The 25,929-nt window shown below is 39.1% G+C and overlaps 1 protein-coding gene across 1 annotated transcript in view; it reads right to left on the bottom strand.

Annotated features, from left to right (window-relative positions):
• RGS9 (regulator of G protein signaling 9) overlaps positions 1 to 25,929 on the bottom strand; it is a 101,921-nt gene that overhangs the window by 41,927 nt on the left and 34,065 nt on the right. The window contains exons 3-9 of the mRNA XM_043999581.1: positions 18,686 to 18,736; positions 16,784 to 16,893; positions 16,484 to 16,535; positions 15,504 to 15,562; positions 14,662 to 14,738; positions 10,549 to 10,630; positions 7,619 to 7,681 (exon numbers count right to left, since the gene is read on the bottom strand). Coding sequence (XP_043855516.1) covers positions 7,619 to 7,681; positions 10,549 to 10,630; positions 14,662 to 14,738; positions 15,504 to 15,562; positions 16,484 to 16,535; positions 16,784 to 16,893; positions 18,686 to 18,736 — 494 coding nt within the window. The remainder of the gene's footprint in view (positions 1 to 7,618; positions 7,682 to 10,548; positions 10,631 to 14,661; positions 14,739 to 15,503; positions 15,563 to 16,483; positions 16,536 to 16,783; positions 16,894 to 18,685; positions 18,737 to 25,929) is intronic.

Genomic DNA, 25,929 nt, shown 5'->3' with positions numbered 1-25,929 from the left:
GCATGGTATCTAGAAGCATTGCGTAAAAGACTATCCAAAGTTCAAGCGCTGAAGCAGTCTGTGGAGGACATCCCTGGGCCTACACTAGAAGACTGAAAGGAGAGGAAACAGATTTTCTTAATTCCTACTCTCCCCCATCAGTTATGTCATTGGAGCTATTCGAGTAGAAACATACACAGAATATCCACATGGATACAGAGAGACAGTGACCCAAGAGAGGAAGAAGCTTCAAGGAACTAGAACTTGAAATAAAGAGTAATCTATGGAAAAGAGTAGATCTTGGGAATCCTGCCCACCCAGCAGAGATTCTGAACCCAAGGAGAACTGTGTGAAGATTCTACAAAAAGAGAGAAAGAACTTCCAGGACCTGTGATGACAAGAGTTGTCAGTTGCCTTTGTCACGTGTCTATCCTAGATACATGTCTCACTGCAATCATACTCTAAATTTGAGCCAACTCTCCCCAGGAAAATTTTGTGTATTTCTGTGAGAATGAACTCCATATTTACAGAGGGAGCATTTTGTATTTACTAGTCTTACTATCCATCAGTAAATGCCTTTGATAAGAACTAATAAATTACAACTGGCTGATTGTTAATGGAGAACACCAGTGTGGGCTATATTCCCTTAGTGTTAGGAGTAACCAAATAAATGATTATATATAAAACCCAAGGGTAACAACTGCCCTCTGGGGAATGAACCCTTAAGTTCCAGTGTGATTTGGGAGAGTATCCCAAAGAGAGTGTCTCATATATACATATACATATACATATACATATACATATACATATACATATACATATACATATACATATACACATACACATACACATACACATACACATACACACACACATACACATACACATACACATACATATACATTTGTGGGTATACACATACATACATATATGTGTATGCCCACATGTGTATTATATGTGTGTGTACACATACACACATATAAGCATATATACACATACACATACACATACACATACACATACACATACACATAGAGAATTGGGAGAGTATCCCAAAGAGGGTGTCATATATATGACATATATGTCATACACATATATACATATCATAAGATAATTTTGACTTTAATTCAAAAAGTTAAAAATATTTGCTATTTACAGAACAGATCTGCAATGACATTTTCTCTTCTCTTCTTGAGAACCCTCTTACTTCTCTTCTGAGCCTTAGCTTTTGTGAATGCTTATAAAACACAAGGGCCCAAATTCCTCAAACAATGGGAAGTTACATGATGTGCCTAGTATGTGACAGTTGGTAATTGATCAATACGGTGACACACCACGACCCCAAAGGAGTTGCAAACTCAGGATGCAAACTCAGACAGAGAACTGATCATCTCTGAGTGCAGATGGAAGTGTATTTTTTATTCCTTTCGTTATTTTCCTTATGGATCTTGGGGGGGGGGGGGACATGGCCAATACAGAAATAAGTTTTGTATATTCATGCAAAACATATGTATAATGGATATCCTATTTCTTGCCTTCTCCATGGGTAGGGAAAGAAGTGGAGGGAGGGAGAGAAGTTGGGATTGAAAAATAAAATAAAGTAAAATTAAAATGAAATGAAATGAGAAATGAACTTGAACCAGTTTTGCTAACTCTAAGGCCAAGATTCTATCTACTATGCCATGCTATATTCCAATCATAGAAAAATAGTAATAATATTAATAATTCACATGTCCATAAGATCTTAGGATTTACAAAGCTTCTTTAGGTAAAAGTAAATTCTCAATGCCTATCTCTAAAAGTGTGGAAAAAACAAAGTGCCACTGATCCAGAAAACACCAATCCACTCCTCCCTCATTCTAAAGGAAGGAGAGAGGGAAAATGAACTGAGCAGTCACACAGCAAAACAGGTTGTTTTGTATTTGGGTTTTGCTTTTGATTTGGCAATTTAGAGTTCAAGCTGGCAATTCTAGAGGAAGGGTAATGGTTTAAAACGACAGAAGAGTACCTGGTGTCATCAATTTTTTCTAAGACTATTTTAGATTATTTTTACATCATGTATTTGGAAACAGTGTAGGATAACAGATAGGGCAAATGCTTCTTATTTGATCTTTAATCGTGAGTTGCCAACATCTTAATGTTTGAGCATCATGGGGGTTCTCCAGTTCTTTTCTCTTGAACCCCTATAAAACACCAAGCCAAAAGCAAAACCTGAACTCAAAGGGCATGCTCTGTCAAGCCACCACTCAGATCAAACCTCCTCCTAGTGGGGGTTTCCCTTCTCCCTTTTCTTCAAAGAAGAACAGATTGTCTTTTTCTGGCCCATGGATAGCCTCACTATATTCAGAGGCCCAAGCAGACATGAAAATCTTACTTCTATCTACAAAATCTAGTCTCCAAATGCCCTACAATGCTTACAATTCTGTAAGGTAGGTACTGTAAATATTATCCCAATTTTATACTTGGGAAACCTGATGCTCTGGAATATTAAATGACTTGCCTATGGTCATGGGATCTGAACCCAGGTCCTCTTTGTTTCTATCTGTAGTATGCTATCCACTACACCACACTGCCTGTATATATAAAACACAAAATAGTCCTAGCAAACCTATGTGACAGCAAGGACTGTCTTTTACGTAAACCTTGCATCTCATCCAGTGCCCTGCACAGTATTTTTCACATACTGTAGATGCTAAATCAAGGGATTTTAATTTAATTGCATCATGGACACAGATTATTATGGTTCTTGACCTTTTTTAAATTTTATCTCTTGGTCCTCTGATCTCATTCATCTTATTGGAAGAAGTGTTATAATGGCTACCTCCTGACCTCCCCCTCCTCAAAAAACCAGAGAGTACTTCGGAGCTGTCAGTTATCCATGAAAGAGCAAAACTTCAACCCCAGTACAGCATTTTATTCACTGCTTTGGTTTCCATAGCAACAAAGCTTACGAGGACACAGCAATTATCTGCTATCTGACAAAGAACACTGACAAAGGGCTGCTATGAAAACAGGATGTGAAATGGTGAGATAGTTTGGAGGAGCAAAGAAATGATCATCTTTGGTTCCTGAGTCCAAAAGGTTTCTACTACATTTTTCCTCCTCCAGTTCAATTTCCATCTTATCTAATCCATGAAAATAACTGGTCTGTCCAGAGGCCCTTGGTCTAATTCAAGAATTGAGGTGTTTACTTGTAAGGTGAAAACAAGGGCCACTGCATTAATGGATACTGTCTCATGAGCAGGCTGAATAAAGTTAGTGGGGGGGGGTACTAAAATCCAGTTCCACTTCAGTTTTCAAGGTATATACATATGGAGAGTATGGCAGCTGGATGGTACAGTGGAGAGAGCACAATACCTAGAATCAGAAAGACCTGAGTTCAAATACAGCCTCAAGTTGTATAACCAGTTTCCTCATTTGTAAAATAGGGATAATAACAGCACACATCTCCCAGGGGTGTTGTGTGAGAATAAAATGAGATAATATTTGTAGTGTTTTGCAAACCTTAAAATGATTTATAAATGCTAGCTATGGAAACAACAGATGACACAGTAGATAGTTGAACTTGAGCTCAAGAAAACCTAAATTAAAACCTGCCTTAGACATTTACTAGCTATATGACCCTGAGTAAGTCACTTAATCTCTTTCAGCTTCAATTTCCTTATCTGCAAAGTAGAGATAATGATTTCCCTTAACTCACAGGGTTGTTATGAGGACAAGACTAAATGCTTTAAAAATCTCAAAGCACTACATAAATGCAATAAATAACATTACTACCACCACCATCAGAGAAATAACTACATACCTTCCGTGTCTATCTATATACCTTGATAACTGAAATAGGACTAGATTTTGGTAACACCCAATTGTATTGAGTCTGTTCATGAGATAGTATCCACTGAAATAGTGGCTTTATTTTTGCCTTGCAAACAATAACTAAGAGGCTCCTGGCCAGAGATGGATGGTGCCTAACAAGACCTAGCAAGAATGTATTTGCTGGGTATTTTGCCTATCTAATCAAAAGGGCTTTAGGAATAAGACTGCTTATGCATATCCCCCAAGTTAGATACCCTAGGAAGGAGCTAAAAAGAATCAATCAATCAACAAATATTTATTAAGCACCTGGTATGCACTAGGCACTATGCAGAGCTAAGGAAGAAGTTTAACAGTTGAGAAAGTCAGAATTTCACAGGAGAAAGAAAAATCCAAGAAAGAAGGCAGCAGTAAAGCCCAGGGCCTCAAATACCCATTCACAAATGCCCAGAGGGTAGGCATTAAACAAGAAGAGCCAGGAGTCATATGGCAAGGAAGCAAATTTGTCTTTCTATCTCTGTTCTCTGCCAAGGAGAATGACTTTCAGACTAGAAATGAAAGAACAAAAATGACTAAAAGGGAATTGGTACCTAAGATAAATAAGAGAGCTCCTAGCTGCCCTTGATGAATTCAAGGGAGTTGAACTACATCCTCAGGTATTGACAGAACTTTCAAATATGATTGCTGAGCTCCTATCAGTGATATTTGAAAAATAACATGAAAAACAAGAAAGATAGTACAAAATAGAAGAAAGGGCAAGTGTTTTCCCAGTTTGTAAAAAAAAAAAAAAGGTAAAAAATACAATCTACAAACTATGAACTGGTAAACTCTATTCTGACTCCTGGGGAAATTCTAGAAGGGATCATTAAAGACATGGCAAGTGAACAGACAGAAAGAGAAATGTTGATTACAAAGACCTAGCTTGGCTTCATCAAAAACGGGTCACAGGACATGCCAATCTACTCTCATTTCCTTTTTTTGAAAGTATCACTAAACTAGAAGATGAGAGGAATCTTGAGAATACAGTTCACTGATATTTTAGCAAAACTTTTATAGAACATTTCATACTGTTTATATGGAGAAGACGACAGAAAAATATGGATTAAATGATTATGAATCAGATGGACTCAGAATTGGTCACATGACCAGGCTCAAAGAATAGTTGTTAATGGTTCCATGTCACTGTGGCAGGAATACCCCTGTTTTCCTCTATGCTGTTTAACATTTGACCAGTGACTTAGATAAAGGGATAGATGGCATGCTCATCAAATTGTCAGATGACACAAAGATGGGAATGATAGCTAAGACAGGGGATCACAGAGTCAGATTCCAGAAGGATGTCTCTTGACAGGCTAGAGCAGTGAGATGAATCTAATAAGATGAAATTCAGCTGGGAAGATGCCAAGGCTTATACTTGGGCACAAAAAAAATAATCAGCACCAGAAGTACAAGATGTGGGAAGCATGGATAGATAGTAGTTTGTCTAGAAAAGAAAACTGAACTCAATTATCTCTACCACCCCCCCCAAAAAAAAAACCCTTCTCTTCCTAATTTCTCTACTTTTGTTGATGGCACCATCATCTTCCCAGCCACCCAGGCTTGTAGCCTAGGCATCATCCTGCATTTCTTAAGTCTCTCTCTATTACACCATCCCTCATATCCTATCCTGTCCATTCTATCTTCATAAAATATCTAGTATATATCCCTTTTTCTCCTCTGACATTGCCACTACCCTAGTACAAACCCTTATTAACTCAAGCCTAGACTTTTGCAATAAACTGAGGGTTGGTTCCCCTCTCCCCACTCCAGTCCATTCTCCATTCAGCTTTCAAAGCAATTGACTTAAGACACAGGTCTGACCATGTCACCCCCTACTCAATAAACCCTAGTGGCTCCCTATTACCTCCAGGATCAAATATAAAATCCTCTGTTTGGCTTTTAAAGCCCTTCATAACCTGGTCCCTTCCTACTTTTCCAGTGTTCTTACACTTTGCTCCATTTATATACTCTATAATCAAGTGACACAGGCCTCTTTGCTGTTCTTCCCACACTGCATTTTCACTGGCTGTTCCCTATGCCTCCTCTCATCTCTGTCTCCTGGGGTCTCTAACTTCCTTCAAGTCTTGACTAAAAGCCCTCTATCTTTAAGAAGCCTTTCTTAATTCCCCCTAATGCTGGTGCATTCGCTCTGAGAACATCTGTAATTCATCTTGTCTATATCTTGTTTTTACAGTTGTTTGAATGTTGTCTCCCCATTAAACTTGAGCTCCTTGAAAGCAGGGACTGATTTTGGTCTTTGTATCCCCTGAGCTTAGAAGAGTGCCTGGCACATAGTAGGTGCTTAATAAATGTTTGCTAAAAGCTCACATTGATGAGTCAACAGTGTGGTATGGCACCAAAAAAGCTAATTTGGTCTTGGGCTTCTTTAACAGAGGAATAGCTGGGGGCAGCTAAGTGACACAGTGGATAAAGCACTGGCCCTGGATTCAGGAGGACCTGAGTTCAAATCTGGACTCATACACTTAACACTTACTAGTTGTGTGACCTTGGGCAAGTCACTTAACCCTCATTGCCCTGCAAAAAAAAAGAGGAATGGCTTCCAGAAATGGGGGGGGGGGGGTGACAGTTTTACTGAACTCTACCTAAGCCAGGCCTCAGCTAAAGCATTGTGTTCAGCTCTGAACACCACAATTTAAGAAAACTTCTGCTAGAGAGTGTCCAGAGGGAAGGAATTAGGATGGTGAAAGTCATTGAGTTTTTGTCATATCAGGATCAGTTGAATGAACTGGGCATGTTTTGCCTAGAGAAAAGGGGGGATTGGGGCAGCTAGATGGTGAAGTCGATAGAGTACCAGCCCTGGAGTCAGGAGGTCCTGAGTTCAAATCCGGCCTCAGACACTTAACACTTACTAACTGTGTGACCCTAGGCAAGTCACTTAACCCCAATCGCCTCACCAAAAAAAAAAAAAAAAGAGAGAGAGAGAAAAGGGGGGATAGAAGGGTGTCCTCAATTATTTGAAGGGCTGTCATGTGAAATGGGCTCTCTCAAGAGGAGAGGCTGGACAACCACTTGTCAGGTATGTTATAGGACATATTTCTTTGTTTATCAGTTAGGGCCTCTGAGATGCCTTGCAACACTCAAATTCTGTGACATGTGCCTACTCTTTCTTTAAATTAGTGAAGAAATTTATTTTGAAAGCATAAATTTGCTTAGGTAATTTTCCATTAGTCAAGAAGGACTCATAAGATAGGCCTTAGAGCTGGAAGGGACCGTGTAGGTCATCTAGTTCAAACCCTTCATTTTGCAGAGGCTGAGAGTAAATGACTTGCCCACAGTCACAAAGGTATTAAGTGTCAGACCCAGGATTGAAACTCAAGTCCTCTGATCCCAAATCCGGCACTCTTTCTATTACATTTCCATCTACATACTGCTTCCTAAAGAAGAGTAAAGAACAAGATTTTCCCATGCTCAGATAAAAAAAAACCCTAGAAATTAAAGTGTATATTCAAATTTGGCCAAATCATTGCTTTAGGTAAATCCTGCTTTGCTTTCCACTCCCTGCTCCTCTTCCCCACTCCAGATAAATTACTCTCTCTCCAGCACCCTAGTCATTGTCCTCCCTGACTCTGAACATAGACCCTTTTATCCCTTCTCTTCTAGTCAGCATCCAAGGGTACCTGAGCTAACAAGAAGGCATTTTTTTCCTTAACTTACTCCTCTATAAAGTATACTATGTACAGAAAGTGTTTTGCAAACCTTAAAGTAATATGTAAATGTTAGTTATCATTGTTATCAAAGTGCAAAGCCCAAAAACATACCTGTTTACCTTAACTTCATTTGGATTGGTCACTCGATTTAAGCCATAGTCAAGGATGTTGTCTGTTCCTGGCTAAGGAAACAATCAAGAATAACTTCCATTAGAGTTCCTTTTTGTTAGGAGAAAGAAATCACCTGTCCCATTCCTAATTCAAATTGTACATTGAGTAGATCTGTCATTCCTCCTTTTCTGAGGAACCCTAGATTTATGAGCCACAATCTCATTTGCTATAATTAAGATTGTTATTGAGCCAATGAATTTGAATCAAAGAGAGCCCCTTCTTATTAGAGGCCAGATGCCCAGGACTGAACCTAGTTAAATTTAATGGTTAAACACAGGATAGGGAGAGGCAAATGCCCTATCCCCTGAGGGCTCTGCTGAGCAATTGGTTAACTAATCTTTTTAGAGAGTGATATTTTTAATTAACCATCTAGGAAGAAGAATATACCTAAAAGTCTGAAAAAAAAATTTTAAAGGCAAACTTCCCAAGGCATCATCAAATTATCTTGTTAATTACTAGTAGATTTCTTTCTGAAATGTTTTCTCCTAACAGAAATCTGTCTTCCTGCTTGTCTCCTGACTCTAAAGGTAGAATCTGGTGTATTATAACATGAACATCATCAGAAGTCACAATTCTATATATAAAAGAGGGAGTTCACTTCTCCCCCTCAGTTACTGTAGTCATGGAAGGACCAGAATGTTAGCACAAAATATAAAGCAGGTTTGCTACAACCTCACAAAAATATGTTAATAAATTCTTTAATCAAGTTGAGAAGATTATCAAGCCTTGTCCATCAGATAAAGGCAAGTGACACCATATAGGAGACATCTTTTGATTAGCTAGAAAATCAGTTATACTCCTTGAGAACTATATATATAATAAATATATAAAGGAAGTGAACCATTCAGCAGTGGAAAAGTTTGAGTTTGAGTTCAAGTTGTTTCTTTTCCAATTCAAGTTTTAGTTTGCATTCAAGAGTTAGAGTATACTGTATAAAGACATCCCTATACTGTACCAGAGGGTTGTAAGGGAAGGGAGAGAATTCTCTCTTCTTCCCCTTCCCCCAGTGGCCATGTCATCAGAGCTATTGGACCAGTAGGAGACACTGCATCCAGCTGGGAGCAGAGATATGCATTTCAAACATAGAGATAGTCATCTAAGATAGGAAGCAGCTTCAGAGAGGTAGCCCTGAAAATCAAGAGTGAGCTTTGGAGAGGAGCAGACCTTGCTCCCCAACCAGCAGAAATACTGCACCCAGGAGGATCTCTGTGAGGACTCTACAAAAAGAAAAAGCTTCTAGTCCCTATGGTAACAAGAGCTATAAATTGTCTTCGCCACATGTGTACGTATATGTGCCCTACACGTGTGCCCCACTGTTAGACTTAAAGTTTGAGCCTCTTTTCCCATGAAAGCTGGGTGTATCTGTGGAAGAGTGAGATCCAAATTTATGGAGGGAATATTTCTTATCTATTGTTCTTACTACCCTTCTAAGTAAATGTCTTTGCTAAGAGGAATTAAATCTACTGGATGATTGTTGATGGGAAGCCTATCAGTGAGAGCTCACAAGATAGAAGGTTATGAGTAGCCAATCACAAGGTTGTATCTAAAACCCAAGGATAGTGGTGGCTCCCTGACTAGAGACCAAATCTAAAAGTCTGAGTGCAATTTGGAGGAATAGTTCAGGTAGTATGCTATGTATATAGCATCATAGGATGCCTTTGATTACAATTCTAGAAGCCAAAAACACTTTACTGTCTTTCAAACACTCAATGATTGTTCCATGTTGTCAGCAGAACAGCTCTCCACTGATACCTTCTTACATTCTCTTTATGACAATTAATATTCTCGTGTCTCTTCTAAGGTTTGGCCTTTGTGAATTTTTATAAAACACTGTGCCTGAATCCCTACTTTTGTAAACAGGGCATAAAGATGGATCCCACAACATCCAAAACTATCCATGGTAGAAGAAATAACAGTGGCTGTGTTCTTTTAAGGATGGAAAGACTTGGAAAAACATCCTAAAGGCATCAAAGCTTTGCCACCTGCCAGACACACAACAATGCTTTTTGTGTGTATTCCTTTACTGTTCTGCCAAAAGTTACTAATGCCCTCATTTGAGAGTGGTGGTTAGAGTTTATGCCAGAAGAGTAGGAAAGAATATTGGTTTCATTTGTTCTTTTCAGTTGGCTACTACTCCCTTCCTACTCCTAGGCCTCCTAGTTCCAAGAAGTGGGAAAAGCCCGGGTAAAACATGTCAGGAAATATGTTTGTAATAGTTTCATGAATTATAATCGATAGTAGTCTCTGGGTTCTCCACAACATGGGTTACTCATGTATGATCTGAAAGTCACTCTCTTCATAACAAACTTGTAGAATTAGAGCAGCTTGTGCAAGTCCTTTCCCTAATCAAGTATAATAGCCCATGATACCAAAATATCTACTATTCTGTAAGTTCCAGTCAAAAAGCATATTTCCTCTTCCAGCCAAAAGAGATACCTGGACAGTCAAATGTCACAAGTAACTCTTCCAGTTGGTATAAGCCCAGAACCATAGATAGGCTGGGAGTAGGCTTGGAGAATGAACATGGGAGAATGAAAAAGATGGTAGAGCCCATGGATGAAATTCATAGGCAGAGGGTAAATAGAACTTTGCCCTAGGACACCAACCTACAGCAGTTCTTTATTTCTCTTTTAGGTGACTACTATGTGAACCCCTCCCTAAAAGGTTCTCTATTGACCCATACTACCATGTACACAGCTACCATCCCCAGGTCCCTATCACCTTTGCACCCCTCTCTCTCAGGTCTGCCTTTCCTCCTCAACTCCCTATCCTGATCCAACCATAACTTCAGTTAGATTGTCCTCCATGATACAGTTACTTGTCCTTCCTCTCCCCTTTTGCCCTAAGTAAAATAATGTCTAGTTACATATCTACTCACAGGACATCGGTGGACCAGCCAATAAGCTTTTTCTTGACAGTCCAAGGCATACCTGTCTGCTTTCTTCCTTTCCTTTCCAGTTCTGCAAAGCCAATAACACGGTATAAGGCCAATGACACTTTTGTTCATTTAGGATGAGCTTTGGTCCCCATCTCTGATAATCTGCCTCCTCCTTCCCTTTCCCATCCTTCCTGCCCAACAAAAATAGCTTATGCTAATAATTATTCAATCTTGACACCAGGAATTGAATGAATGAGAAGTATTTATTAAGCATTTACTGAGTACAAACTACTACATTAAGCACTGAGGATACAAATAGTAAAATAAGAGAAAGCCTACTCTCAGGCAGCTCACATTCAAATGGGGAGGGGGGGGCGGAGCAACAAATGCAAGAAGTCTCAGCTGCAAATCAGATTGAAAAGGCCAGTGGTCCTTTGGGCTAGTATCATCAAATGGTAAGGAATCTTCTTTCTTGTCATTTCCATAAATAAAACCATATCTATTTCTGGCATTGAGCCATTTAATGGTGCCAAGAACTCTGATGATAAGAACTTATTTTCTGGGTATTCAATAAGTGTGGCTGCTGAGGAAGCAGGGGCCACAGCTCCTGCAGAAGCAGTTGCTATGGAGCAGCTAGATAGCACAGTGGATAAAGCACCAGCCCTGGATTCAGGAGGACCTGAGTTCAAATCTGGCCTCAGACACTTGACACTCACTAGCTGTGTGACTGTGGGCAAGTCACTTAACCCTCATTGCCCAGTGAAAAAAAAAAGAAAAAGAAGCAGTTGCTAAGTCATATCTCTACAATGGTTGCTCCTTTGGGCAATAATTCAGAAGCAGGGCTGGTGATCCACATGGTCTTGTTGTTCCCAGGTATCTTGGGAGCTGTTTCCACTGGGGTCCAAAGAGAGGTGGAAGTTGAGATGATGATGATCATTTGACTTCTCTCTTTCCCCTGCACATTCTGCCCTCTATCAATCCTTTATGATGCCTTGCTGCTCCAGTCAGGGTGGTTTACCTCCCCCGTTGGTGGCAGTAAGTAGGCAGTTGGTGATGATGGTGGCAGGGATGACATGTCCCTTATCCACAAAGGAAGGTTTCCTGGTTGATGGATTTGGAGAGGAGGGACATGCTGGAAGCAAGACCAGAGGTCTTGATTGTCCTATATTCAGCTCAGCTTTCATACTATAGAAAGTCCTACATTAAATCTAATTCTCTGGCACTTCAATTTTTCCCTGATGTCTCACTATATACTTATGGAAATTACATAATCAAATTCTAAGTAAGACTGGCAGTAAGAGATCAAGCTCCACAGACTTCTGGTGAAGGAGGGCAACCTCTGGGAACTTGCCTACCCTCTTGTCTGTTGGTTCTGTTCTATCACACTGGATTGTGTTCCCCGGGATGAAGCCTTGTTTTATTTTGAAAGGATTTTCATTCTTGTCTTTTTACTTTTCTTTGTGTCCATCATGCATCAACATTAGAAAATTATGCTGGGCTTTCCTGCTTCAGGGGAATGAAATCTACTTAATCTACAAGAATGGCTGATCAATGTTGCCATGTCAGAATTCAGAACTGATTACCAAAAATGGCATAGCACCACTCAGCTTATACTCTATGATGTATATTTTCACAGACAGGCCAAAAGCACAATGCATAGTGATGAATGTATGCTATGAAAAGCAGAGATAGTGAATTTATATACCATATAACACATTATGAATAATACACAGAAAGCCAGGGTGAGTAAATAGTTCTAACTCTTTTTTTTTAAGACCACTATTAACACCAATATAACTGAACTAAGCTAATTGTATTTACCACTAGGTGTGCTTGTTTGTGTGTGCTGCAGGATGAATGGGTAATAGGTGCTTCTGAAGAGCCATGGGATTTCTATCATTCAAGGAAGCCTTGCAATATCCTCAGTTTTCCATTATCTGTGCCACTGAAGGGGAAACAGTGATGTAGATGAACCCCAAAATAGGAGATAACCAAAAAGTCATTTTTGTACAACATGTTCTGATTGTTTTTTTACAACAGATTTTCTTCTTAACTATATCTTGCTAATAGTTGTTTTTATATAACTTTGCATTCCCTGAGTTACCAAGAAAGGAACCATCAAAGAGCAAACTGGGTAAGAAAAAAAAGTTAACCTGGGGTGAAAATTTTCCCACAATGAAAAATCCAGTAAGTGGATTCATTCCAGCAGAATATAAGGTCCTTGAGGGCAAGGACTGTCTCATTTTTGGTTTTGTATCCCAGGTGCCTCACATTTTGCCTTGCACAAAGCGAGCATTTAATAAATGGTTTTTTTGTTGTTGTTTTTTATTTTTTTATTTTGTGGGGCAATGGGGGTTAAGTGACTTGCCCAAGGTCACACAGCTAGTAAGTGTCAAGTGTCTGAGGCCGGATTTGAACTCAGGTACTCCTGAATCCAGGGCCGGTGCTTTATCCACTGCACCATCTAGCTGCCCCAATAAATGGGTTTTGACTTGTAATTCTCTCTGCTGGAGAATTGAGAACAGGCACAAAATGAGCACCTGCTCCTAACCAGTATTCATCTTTGTCGTATATCCTTCCCACTGGAGGAGTAAGAGGCCTAAACCCATTACTCTTTCCCACATACTCCATATAAAATGTCACTCAATCAGTCAATGAGTCAATTTATTTAGTGCCTCCTGTATGCTGAATTCTAGTAATTCTACTGAATCCTAAGTGCAATGCTACTTAAGGCACGCAAGTGCATTATGTGAAAAGTGGAAAGACCTGTCCAATATAATCCACCAAACGTAACATCTTACGGTGCTACCATTCATAAAGTCTCCCACATGCAAAACATTTTGGATAGATCTTTGACTGTTGACTCTCTCTTACCTCTCATATTCAGCTAGTCATGAACACTTTTCCTATCCAGACAGTTTTCAAGTCCTGTTGATTCTACCACTCATTATTTCTGGCATTGGTTTCTTCATTTTCCATTCCTACTGCCATTATCCCAGCACAGATAGTCATCACCACCTACCTGCACTATTACAATTGATTTCTAACAGGTCTTCCCCCTTCTAAACCATCTTGTACACACCTGCCAAACTAATTTTTTTCCTCATGAACCTGGTTATGTCACTGTTCTCTACCCCCTATTCTTCTATGGATCCCTATTGCTTACCAAGGAAATGGTAGGTGGTGACGTCTAAGCAGCACAGTGGATAGAACACTGGGCTTGGAGTCAGGAAAACCTGAGTTCATATATGGCCTCAGACATTTACTAGCTGTATGACCCTGGGAAAGTCACTTGACCTCTGCCTCAGTTTCTTCAACTGTAAAATGGGGGGGATAAATGGGGATGATAAAAGCACCTATCTCCTTGTGTTATTGTGAGGATCAAATATATTTACATGCATATATGAGGTAATATTTTAAAGCACTTAGCACTTAGATGTTTAATAAATACTCATATTCTTTCTTTCTAATAACATTCAAAGCCCTCCACAATCTAATGTCACCTTTCATTCCCAGCCTTTTCATATTCCTCCAACCTAGGTCCTTTATGCTCTCAACAAACTGGATTGCTCACTGTCCCCTGTCCAAGCCCTGTAGCTTACCACCACCTCTGTGCTTTTTTTTCATATTGTTTACTCTCCATGGAATGGTTTCTTCATTCCTTTCCCTGCCCAAACCAGCCTGTTGAATTGCTACCTAAGCTTTGAAGCCCAACTCAAATTCTATCTCTGCTTCCATAATCCATTGACCTTTCCTGTCTTGGGCCTCACCTAGCATTTTGTACTCACCATGTATTATTTTGTACCATGGTTGTTTATGTTTATGTCATATTCCCTATTAGATTATAGGTTCCATGATGCCAGACATTGGTTGCTATCTAATCATTTTCCTTCCATTTGCCTAAGCAGAGGGATCTTCATGTGATAGGCATTTAATAATTGTTTGATGAATTTTAAGATGTGGAACTTCTAGGGTGAATGAGGCTGAAGAACATGGATCTCCCCTTTACTCCCCTTTCCTAATAGCTTGGTTCTTCCTGCTTAGACAGAGTTATCCAAAATCAGATGGCAACGGAGGAGGAGAAAACGGTAAGAAAATTTTTTCTTTACTCACTTGTACTGCTCTTTGGCTTGCATGATGACAAAATCCCATTTATGGTTAATCTTTTTGTTCAAAAAGCTGTAATTTTCCTAGAACAAGAGGTACAAAATGAGAACTAAGAACACTGTAAGTTGCATGGGACAAGACAGTAGGGGACTCTCCTGAGTCAGCTAAACTGAAGTGCATTTAGACAGGGATTGCTTACTCTAGGCTTTCGATGCAAGGTGTCTCTTGAGAACCACCTTATCTCAAAGAGTATCACTAAATTCTCCAAAATGTTTCAGAACAAACTTTTGCCCACTTCGTAAAAATAAAAATACTGAAGTGGGGAGGAAGCTGCAGCATGAAATAACTGTCATTCAAAATTGATAGTCATTTGTCTAGACCATTTAGATGAGATTAGCTGTGTGATTTGGGGAAAGCTACTCAAAACCTCCCGGGTGTCAATTGACTATATATATGCAACAGCATTATCTTCACTATCTATCAAAAATTCCAACCTTTCACGGTTAGATTTTGTTCATCTGGAAATCTGGACAGAGCAGCAAGGTCCCCCAGTGGCTTTCAAGTCACACCACAAAGACCACCAAGTAACAGGGTATGAAGCAGGCCCTGTAGCAAAGCTTTTGACTCAAAAACAGCAGCTAATAAAAAGTTCCTCATTCTCTAACCCCACTTCGTACCAGCAGCAAAAAGAATACCTGGGTAATGAGTTATATTGTGGAAGATTCTCAGGGGGACATAAATAAGAACTACAAGGCACTGAGATGTAGGAGTATGCGGGATAATAAAAGCACCTACTGAGAACCAATGTTCAACCAACAAAAACACATAGTTCTAAATTATCTCTGTACCTTTTCGTATTCTTCTAAAATTCCTTTCTTCTTGATATTTCTCTTGGCTAGATAGATGGCTAAAAAAGGAAATGGATTATATTCTATCATCCAAAAGTAGTTTTTCAGCCCCTCTCTGGGGACTGATTAGCTGATATTAGGAGGTGATATACTAGGACTGCAAAAAGAATTTAAAGCAGATATGGTTCTTATTCTCTGAGAGCTGACTTCCTGAAACTGATACTACCCAGCTGATCATACCAAAAGAATATTAAAAGAATATTAAATAACTTTTAATATATTTTATATATTTTAAATATATATACTAGATATTCTATATGGTTTAATATTTAATTTTAAGTATTTTGATATTAATATTAAGTAATTCTGTAATTATTTGATATTGAAAGCAACAGGACAAATATCAAGTCAGTGAAGAAATAAAATAAGGTAACAGGTCTTAGTTGATGGCAAGGGGCTTTAAAGAAGCCTTCCTTCTGAAACTGTTCTCAATTTATATTATACATCTTTAGTTTGTAGATGATGGTTAGCATGTCATCTCCCTTATTACACCATGAGTTCCTTGGGGGCCAAGACTGTTTTTTACCTTTCTTTGTGCTGAGTACAATGCCTGAAACATAGTAGGCATAGTAGGCATTCAATAAATGCCACCTTGCTGACAAACTAATGAAGATTAATTAATTGATTGATTGCAATTAAGAGGCTCAGCCCTGCATTCAAGAAGACCTTGGTTCAATTCTTGCCTCTGACATATACTGGCTATGTGACCATGGTCCAATGCCCCTCTCTAAAATTATAAATCAACAGAAGAGTTGTAGATATGCATCTGCGAAGAGGGTTTCCACATTGGACATTCCCCAAACCAATTCAATCAGAGATCCAGTTGCCCGAAAAAAGAAAGGAAAGCAATGGCATACAAAGCATAAGCGAAGAAGTACTTGCCTATGATGGAGGGGGAGGGAGAGAGGAAAAGTGTTTACCATAGTCCGTGTCTTCGGCTGACCACTGCTGAGTAGGCCAGAAATAGGGTGTCTGTAAAATGAATCGGAGAAACTATGCTTGGTGCTTTATCAGGGTATTCTTCATTTACAGATTACTTGAGAATAGCCTTGCACATTGGTCCAAAAAATTAACAACCCCCATTTATTTTCTCCCATCCCTGGTATTTAAATCCCAATGATGCTGACTTGTAAAGAAATGAAATCAATCTTGTGGTTTCTTAAGTGAGAATAGAAAGGCACTGCAAGTGTCAGGCAAAATTAGCCAAGGGAACAACTCACCTGAAATCGGTAAAGACTGTTGTTATCAGGTTTGAGGATGAGATTCTTGGGGTCCTGCAGAGGATAAATGTAGCCATACTTGACAATGAAATTCCCCAAGTTCTGTGCCTCTAGAAAGAAGCAGGTCAGACCCAGAGACTGAGATCAGGCAAGTGCTCAGAAATCCTATTGCCAAATTCCCATATGCACTCTGCTCCTCCACCACCACCCAAACTGTGGAGAACTAAATTTATCCTAAAGAGCTCTCACTTTTTCAAGCACTATCAAAAGACAAAAAGGGCTAATCAGGTCATAGGGATATATATTCTTTTTTTTTTTTTTGGCGGGGCCATGAGGGTTAAGAGACTTGCCCAGGGTCACACAACTAATAAGTGTTAAGTGTCTGAGGTCAAATTTGAATCCATGTCCTCCTGAACCTAGGGCCAGTGCTTTATCCACTGAGTCACCTAGCTGCCCCCAAGGGGCTTACATTTTAATGGGAAGACAACACACACACACACACACACACACACACACACACACACACACACACATACACATACACACTGAAAATTTAACAATCATCTCTCTTGAGCCTGTACAAACTGGCTCCAGTTACCTTCAAGGTATTCTCATACCCATCCAACCTCATACCATTGTTATGAAGGAAACATCCATGCAAACTTTAAAGCTTTATATAAATGCAAATCATTAATATAGGGAGGCAGTGTGATATATATTATAGGGAAAGAATGCTAGACTAAAAATCAGGAGACCTAGGATCGAATATAACTTCAGATATTTTCTAGCTTTGACACCACAGACAATTTATTTTACTTCTCAGGCTCTTATTTGTAAAATAGGGGACATGATATTTGTACTCTCTGTACCACAGTGTGGTCATGAAGAAAGTTTTTGTAAAATTAAAGCACTATACAACTGCAAGATGTGTGTGTGTGTGTGTGTGTGTGTGTGTGTGTATACAAATATATATTTATATAGAGAGGCTCTGTGAATTCATGAATACCAGGGTTTCCTCTGCCAAAACAGTTCTAAACCCATCTATGAGTTAGTAGGTAAGTTCTAAGAAGCTACCTGAGGCCTAAAGAAGTTAAGCAATTTGCCCTGGGTAACATAATTAATGTGTCATTTGAACCCAGTCCTTACTAACTTCAAGCCCAGCATTACATCCATTAGGCTACACTAGCTCTCAGAGCACTTACCTCTCATAGTTCCTTCACATAGTCCTTCTATTCTTGCTAAGTTGATCTTCTTACTGTCCCTAAACACTTCTTGCACACTACAAATTCATTACTTGAATCACATTATTCCCTCCTCCCAAAATATCCTTCCAGTCCCCCTCTATCAATATGCATTCATCGGAGCAGCTAGGTGGCACAGTGGATAAAGCACCGGCCTTGGATTCAGGAGGACCTGAGTTCAAATCCAGCCATAGACACTTGACACTTGCTAGTTTGTGACCCGGGGCAAGTCACTTAACCCTCATTGCCCCACCAAAACAAACAAAACCAAAAAATGCATTCATCACCTCTTTCAAAGTACTACATTCCACATCACTACCTTATATTTTGTATTCTGTTTGTGCTATATAACCATGAGCTAAATGTTTCAGAAATGTATACTTTGTCTCGTCATCTAGAACATCTACTCTTCAAGGAGGGACCGTGCCTCCTACTTTTTTAGTACCTGCCAAAGATAAGGAAGGAAGGAAGGAAGGAAGGAAGGAAGGAAGGAAGGAAGGAAGGAAGGAAGGAAGGAAGGAAGGAAGGAAGGAAGGAAGGAAGGAAGGAAGGAAGGAAGGAAGGAAGGAAGGAAGGAAGGAAGGAAAGAAGGAAGGGAGGGAGGGAGGGAGGGATGGAGGAAAGGAGGGAAAGAGGGAGGGAGGGAAGGAAAAGGACTTACCTAAGTTGCCGATCCAAAGTCGTTGGGAAATCCATTGTAAGATATCATTTCCTACAAAACAGAAGAAACATTCAAAAACCAGGCAGAGAAGACCAAAATGGCTGCTCTGAGACTTCTTTCCTAACAGCACCCAAAGGGAGAACATTTAAGAGAAAGGTGTTAGCAGAGAGGAAAAAACATAGGTGGTACACACACTGGAAATTAACCCAACATTTTCACCCATGTCAGGCTGATGTTTGTAAGGGATTTATTTCCAGCATTTTATGAATACATTTTGTGTGTGTCTATTAGCATATGTATATATAATTAAATTAATTTTTAAAATAAGATATGCATATGTGTATATACACACACATGTCTGTCATTCCCCAGTACACCCCCACACCATCAAACTTTCCCTTACAACAGACACAAATCATTTAAGTAAAACTGATAAATAAAGCAGTCACATCTTACATCATATACAATATTCTACACCCATAGTCCACCACCTCTCTACCAAAGAGAGGACTATGTATGCAGGCATGTAATTCTTTCTCAAAGAAAGAAATCCAAGCTTTCAATAGTCATTTGAAACAAATTCTGTTTTACATGACTGCAAATGTATAACTATAACAAATTGTTTGCCTTCTCATTGAAGGGGAGGGAGTAGGAGAGAGGGAAAAAGAGAATTTGGAACTCAAAACTTTAAAAAAGTTTAAAAATTGTTTTTACAAGTAATCGAACAAAATAAAATGTTGGAAAAAATGTTCTAAGTTACTAATAGAGAAATGCAAATTAAAGCATCTCTCAGGCTTCACCTCACACGAAATCAGATTGACAAAGATGACAAAGAAACAAAAGATAAATGTTGGAAGGGCTGTAGGAAAACAAGTATATTGATGCACTTAATACCAAAATAGGTCACACCATAAACAAATTAAAGAAGAAAGGAAAAACTTTCCCATCAAATTTATGGATAGAAGAAAAGTTCATGACCAAACAAACAATAAAGAGGATCATAGATGTTAAAATGAATAATTTTGATTACATAAGACTAAAAAGCTCTTGCACAAACAAATACAGTAAAGCTAAGATTAAAAGGGAAACAATGAAGTGGGGGGGGTGTCTTCACAGGAAGTTTTTCTGATAAAGGTCTCATTTACAATATATTTAAGGAACTGATTCAAATTTATAAGAAGAGAAATTCCCCAATTGATAAATGGTCTAAGGATATGAATAGTCAGTTCTGGAGAAAAGAAATCCAAAATCTAAAGAATACTTTTAAATGGTTCAAATCACTAATTATTGGAGAAATGCACATTAGAGCGATTTTGAGGTTCCACCTGGCATCCATGAGATTGGCAAAGATGATCCCCTCCCCAAATGACAAATGTTGAAGGGGGTGTGGGCAAACATTGATGCATTATTGGTGGACCTATGAATGAGTCCAATCATTCTGGAATAGTACTGCTATTCCTATAGCCCAAAAAGATTAAAGAAAAAGGAAAAATAATGTGCAAAAATATTTAAGTCAGTAGGTTTTTTTACAAAAAAAAATGGAAATTAATGGGACGTCCATCAATTAGAAATAATTGAATCAATATATGAATGTAACATAATTATGCTGTGAGAAATGAGGAAATATATTATTTCAGAGATGTGGAAAAACTTGATTAATACAAAGTAAATAGCAAAACCAGAAAAATAGTTTATATTATAACAACATTATAAAGATAAACAATTTTGAAGATTTGTATAGATTGATGAATATTGAAATTAGAAGAACCATGTATGCAATACAACATAAAAACAAACAACTTTGAAAGCAGTAAGAACTTTTTGATCAAAGCAATGACTCTGAGTCTAGAAGATTAATGATGAAGTATGCTATTCTCCTTCTTAAAGAAAGGTGGCAAACTTGGGTTGTAGAATAAGACATCTTTTTTGATCATGATGGATACATATGGTCAGTAAGGGAATTTGTTTTGCTTGACTATACATATTTATTACAGGGATTTTATTTGTTTGTTTTTCCCAACAAGGTAAGAGGAAGAGGAAGAGAAAATAATTTTCTCTTAGTTAAAAATTAAAATTTAATATCAAAAAAGACTGGCAAGTATTACATAAAGGGAAATGACAAATGTTGGAGGGACTTCGGGAAAAGAGGCACATTAATTACTCTTGGTAGAACTGTAAATGGCTTGATCATTATCAAAACACTTCAGAACTATTTCCTAATAGAGATTATGTATACTCTTTGACACCATTATAATACTAGCCCTATTCCCCAAAAGAGATCAAAGAGAGGAGGAAAGTGCACACTTTTCCTGGGTACAAAAATATTTATATTAGCTCTCTTGCAGCATCAAAGAACTAGAAATAAAAAGTTGCCCATAAATTGGGGAATGGTTGAACAAACTATGACATATAATAGAAAGGAATATTGTTGTGCCATAAGAAATAACAAAAGGGACAGTTTCAGAGAAACCTGGGAAGATTTATATGAAGTGATGCAGAATAAAGTTAACAGAATCAGGAAAACAATTTATACATAACAACAACACTGTAAAGACAAACAACTCTAAAAGACTTAGGAACTCTGATCAGTACACTGACCAATCACAATTCCAGAGAACCAATGATGGAACATGCTACATACCTCTTAACAGAGAAGTTAAAGACTTGATGTAGAAGGAGACATATAATTTTGGACATGACCAATATAGGAATTTGTTTTGCTTGGCTGTTTGTATTTGTTATGAGGGTTTTGTTTGTCCTCTCATCTGTAAAATTGGGGGTAGGAAAGGTGAGAGGGAGAGAAAATAAATTTTCATTGGGAAAAAAAAAAGAATATTCATGTAATGGGAGGAGTTGATCAGGGCACCTTTGATTAATTGATATTTCACCACTATCCCCAGTTCAGTTGATGTAATTATAGAATATAAGGCTCAAATAATAAGGTATTTGAGTTTTAAGGTATTTAGGTATAATAAGAAGGTTTTAAGGCATTAAATGAAGTGTCAAAGGTATTTTAGTTACTTCTTTGAGAAGTGTGAAAACCTTCTTCAGTCACTTACCAAAATTATAGGATGAAAAATCATTCCCAGTTAAGCAAGACATACTAAGGAGTCAGTTGAAGAAATAGAACGCTCTGAAGAATGTAAGTTTTTTGAGTTGAGAAGAGAATGTGGTCCTTGACAGTCAAATGTTCCTCAACCTCTGAGGACACAGAGTTTCTCTCCTCCTCTCTTCCCTCAATATCCAGGACTTCTTGCAACAGAGATCACTCCCCCATTAGGAAACACCATCACCCAATAAGGAGCAGGCAAGACAAAACCAGAGGATCTCTTTGAGTTGAGCAAGACTTAGCCCTATCTGAAGATGAAGTGCTATGATAAACTTTCACAAGGAGTCTGACTGAAAGACCTGCCCAGCAGAGACTCTATAGCCAGGAGGACAACATGAGGATAACCTGAAAGAAGAAAAGACCTAGGACCCTGTAGTGCCAAAAGTCTGAATTGCTGAGACCATGAACATTCACTAAGTGTCAGCCTCTTTACTAATGTACTCTGTGTACCCATTCTTACCACTGATAATATGTGTATTTATGGGAGAGTATGCCCCAAATTTATTGAAAAAATGTTTTGTAGCTCCTGTTATTACTATGCTATCTCAGTAATTTTTTTTTAGTTAATAGTCTTCTGAATGACTGTTAAAAGTAAACACAACAACAGGTACTTGTGAGCCATAGTTTTAGGAGTATAGAACCACAAGGCACTTTGAATCTTCTCCAGCACCAGGACTGTTCATGGCAATTGATTTGAGTTCAGCTACTTTTTAGTATTGTTTTTATTTACAGTATTATAGTCACTGTATCTATTGTTCTCTTGGTTCCACTTTCTTCATTCTACACATGGAACTAGAAGGAATGTTAGCATCTTGTCCATCCCCTTCATTTTTATAGATAAGAAAACTGAGGCCCAGAGTGAGCAGGTATCTTTCCCAAGGTCGTACTAGTAGTAAATAACACAAAGCAAAATCCTTAGCCTCTCACATCTCAAAACCCCTCCTCAATCTGACTCCTGCCTCTGTTTCCAGGCTTATTTTCCATTATTCTCCATGTACTTTCTATTCCAGTCACACTTGCCTGCCAGATATTTTCCATATATTGCCTTCAATCTCCCACTTCTTTGCTTTTATACAGTCTTCACATCTGGAAGGGCCATGACTAGAGCACTGGAGTTGGCAACAGGAAGCCGAGGATTTGAATCCTACGTTAGACTCTCATTGGCTGGATGACCTTGCCTAGATAAGTGACTTGCCCTCTCTCAACTTCAGTTTCTTCATCTGCGAAATGGGAATAATAATACCATCTACCTCAAAGGGCTATTGTCAGAATCAAATGAAACAATAAATATAAAACACTTTGTAAACCTTAAAGCCCTATATAAATTCTAGCTATTTATCATTATTATTATTATTATGTTGTTGTTGTTTTTGTTGGTATTATTATCTCCCCAGTAGGAGATAAACTCCACAAGAGCAAGGACTATTTGGATTGTATCCTAGCACACAGTACATGACACACAGCATGTGCTTAATAAATGTTTGTTAAATTGAATTACGATGTCACTTTATACAATTCTTCCCAAGTTTCACTGGGTTCCTCAATATTCATTCTATTTTGTTGTGATGGGAGTAATAAGGGGAGCACAATAACTGCCTTTTGGGGAACATACCTGAAGCTGGAGCCTTTCTAGTGAAACATATGCCCCTGGAGCTGGACCCTTCTAGTAACAGATTTGCACTGGCCCTTTCTAAAGGGCCCCTCAATAAGAAGATATGCTCTACTGGAAGTTTGCAGTTGGTCCCCATGTGATGCTGTCCCCCTCTCCCAACAGAAAGGATGGGAGAAAGGACTTCATTAAAGTGGACTGACTTCTGAGGGGCAAGAACTGCCAACTCAGGAGACTTTAAGGAGTGAGACACCTTCGATTCTCATTCTTCTTTCTTTCTTCTGAATGTGTGCCTCAAAACTGAGAACTCCACTTTGGAGATGCTCAAAGAGGAGCATGACATTGGGGTAATATCATGACTTGTACTGAATTGGATTTAAGTGAGGGAGGGCTATGCAAGATCACCAGCCTCACTCCCTCCTCCTGGGGCCATCTGGGTCCAGCAGCAAGATATGCATACAGCAGGACAACTGGAGATGATGCCAGGTGTTTAAGGCAATTGGGGTTAAGTGACTTTGTCTGGGGTCACACAGCTAGCAGGTGTCTGAGGTGAAATTTGAACTCAGATCCTCTTGACTCCAGGGCCAGCACTCTACCCACTGCCCCAAATAGCTGCCCCTGGAGATGCTCATACATCACTTCAAAAGCATGTGCTGGTTGAGGTGACAATGAGGCTGGATCTCAAGGCTCTAGCTGCCTCTTCTGCTTTATGGTTTTGTTTTTGGTTTTGTTTTTTCCTACTGAGGACAGGTGACCAAACAGTAATCCTTTCTTCCCTATCTATGGCCCATAGTTCCTCTAGGAGAAACAGACTGCTTCATTGAAAGATGCCTTATTTATTCTCAATCAACTAGGCTAAAGGGTAGGTTGGGGGTCTATAGTGGTATTTGGGAGAGGATTGTTCCATCCCCCAATAAATCATTAATAATCCTAATCTACCTCCTCTGTCTTTCTCTACTTAAGGCCATTTCCCCTGAGAGGGTAAAGACAAGATATCTACTTCTTGGACAAATAAGGAAGGCAGAAGAGAATAAGCATTTATATAGTACCTACTATGTGCCAGGCACTGTACTAAGTGTTTTACAAATATTATCTCATTTGATTCTCACAGAAACCCTGTGAGATGGGTGCTATTATTATCCCTATTTTTACAGTTGAGGAAACTTAGGCAGTCAAGGGCTAAGTTATTTGCCAACAGTCACATAGCTAATTAGTGCCTGATCCTGGATTTGAACTCAGGTCTTCCTAACTCCAGACCCAGCATGCTATCCATTGCACCAACACCTGCAGCAGCACCACCAGTTCACTCTGGTACTTTTTCAGATAGCAAAACTAAAGACCAAGAGTATTAAGAGGTAGATAATTAGACAGACAGACTAATACAAGAAAAAAGCAAGACATGCAAAGGCCCAGAGAAGACTATGTCATTGAGACAGAAAGGGACAAAAGGAAAGACAGAAATAGAAACAGACTTAGAAAAAGACAGAAATACAACTGGGGGCACAAAAAGAGAAGATTTCAGATTTTATTGGTTGTTCCCTCCCCAACCCCAACTTCCAATACCACTGAGTTCAGCCTGGGGAGTGACTCCCTTCAAAGCCATCTCAAGTGTGCCACTTTCTAAAGGATGTTGAATTAGCCTCAGGGTGTGACAGGGCTGGGCAGTCAAGGAGGAGGTAGCCTTCAACTTAGGCAGCCCCTTGAGATGCCTAAGGAATGACATGGCACACAGGAATAAGACAGTTCCTGGAATTGCCTGTTCTCTGGGTTTCTTCAACTGTTTTGGGGTCTCTCCCCATCTCTCATTGTTATTATCAATGTCCAATTCTGATTGCTTCCGTCAGTTTTCTCTCTTTGTCTCTCAATGTTTCTATATTTTTTTCTGTCATTCTGTTCTAATCTCTCCTTGATACTGTTTTCTGTGACTTATTTCAGTCTCTGCATCAGTCTCTCTGTGTCTCTGCCTCTCTGTTTTTTCTGTCTGTCTCTGTCTGTGTGTGTCTATATGTCTGTCCATGCCTCTCTGTTTAGGTTTCTTGGTCTCTCCCAGTTTCTGATTCAACCTCTCAGAGTCTTTCTCTCTCTAACCAGGTACATGCTGAACACTTCAGTCTATGTGACTTGGCAATCAGTGAGTCCCTCATCAAGCAGCTCAAACACAGATTAGCCTTGGGGCACCTAGCCTGTTCCCTCAACTCAGGGAAAGGAGTAAGACTTGAAGTGATAAAGACTTTATTTAACTCATGTCTTCAGGGCTGTATGGGCTAATGGGGGTGGGGTGAAGGGTCATGGAGAGGACCCTGACAGAGGATCAGGGAGAAAATGAGATGTTCAGCCCAAGGCCAGTCTAACTCCCTCTATCTCAACAAGTCTAAACCTGGACTGGGGTAAGACAGGAAGAGGAAGGTCTGATACAGAGGTGAGGAAGCATGTGTGTTCAGTATCACTAATAGTTTGGGTGTCAACTATAGCCTTCAAAACTCAGGGTAGAATCATAAGATCATAGACTTAGAGCTGGAAAGGATC

Source organism: Dromiciops gliroides, chromosome 4 (assembly GCF_019393635.1).
Source record: "Dromiciops gliroides isolate mDroGli1 chromosome 4, mDroGli1.pri, whole genome shotgun sequence".
Taxonomy (NCBI): Eukaryota; Metazoa; Chordata; class Mammalia; order Microbiotheria; family Microbiotheriidae; genus Dromiciops; species Dromiciops gliroides.
The sequence above is the reverse complement of the archived record's forward strand: the minus strand, read 5'-3'. Positions and strand labels throughout refer to the sequence as shown.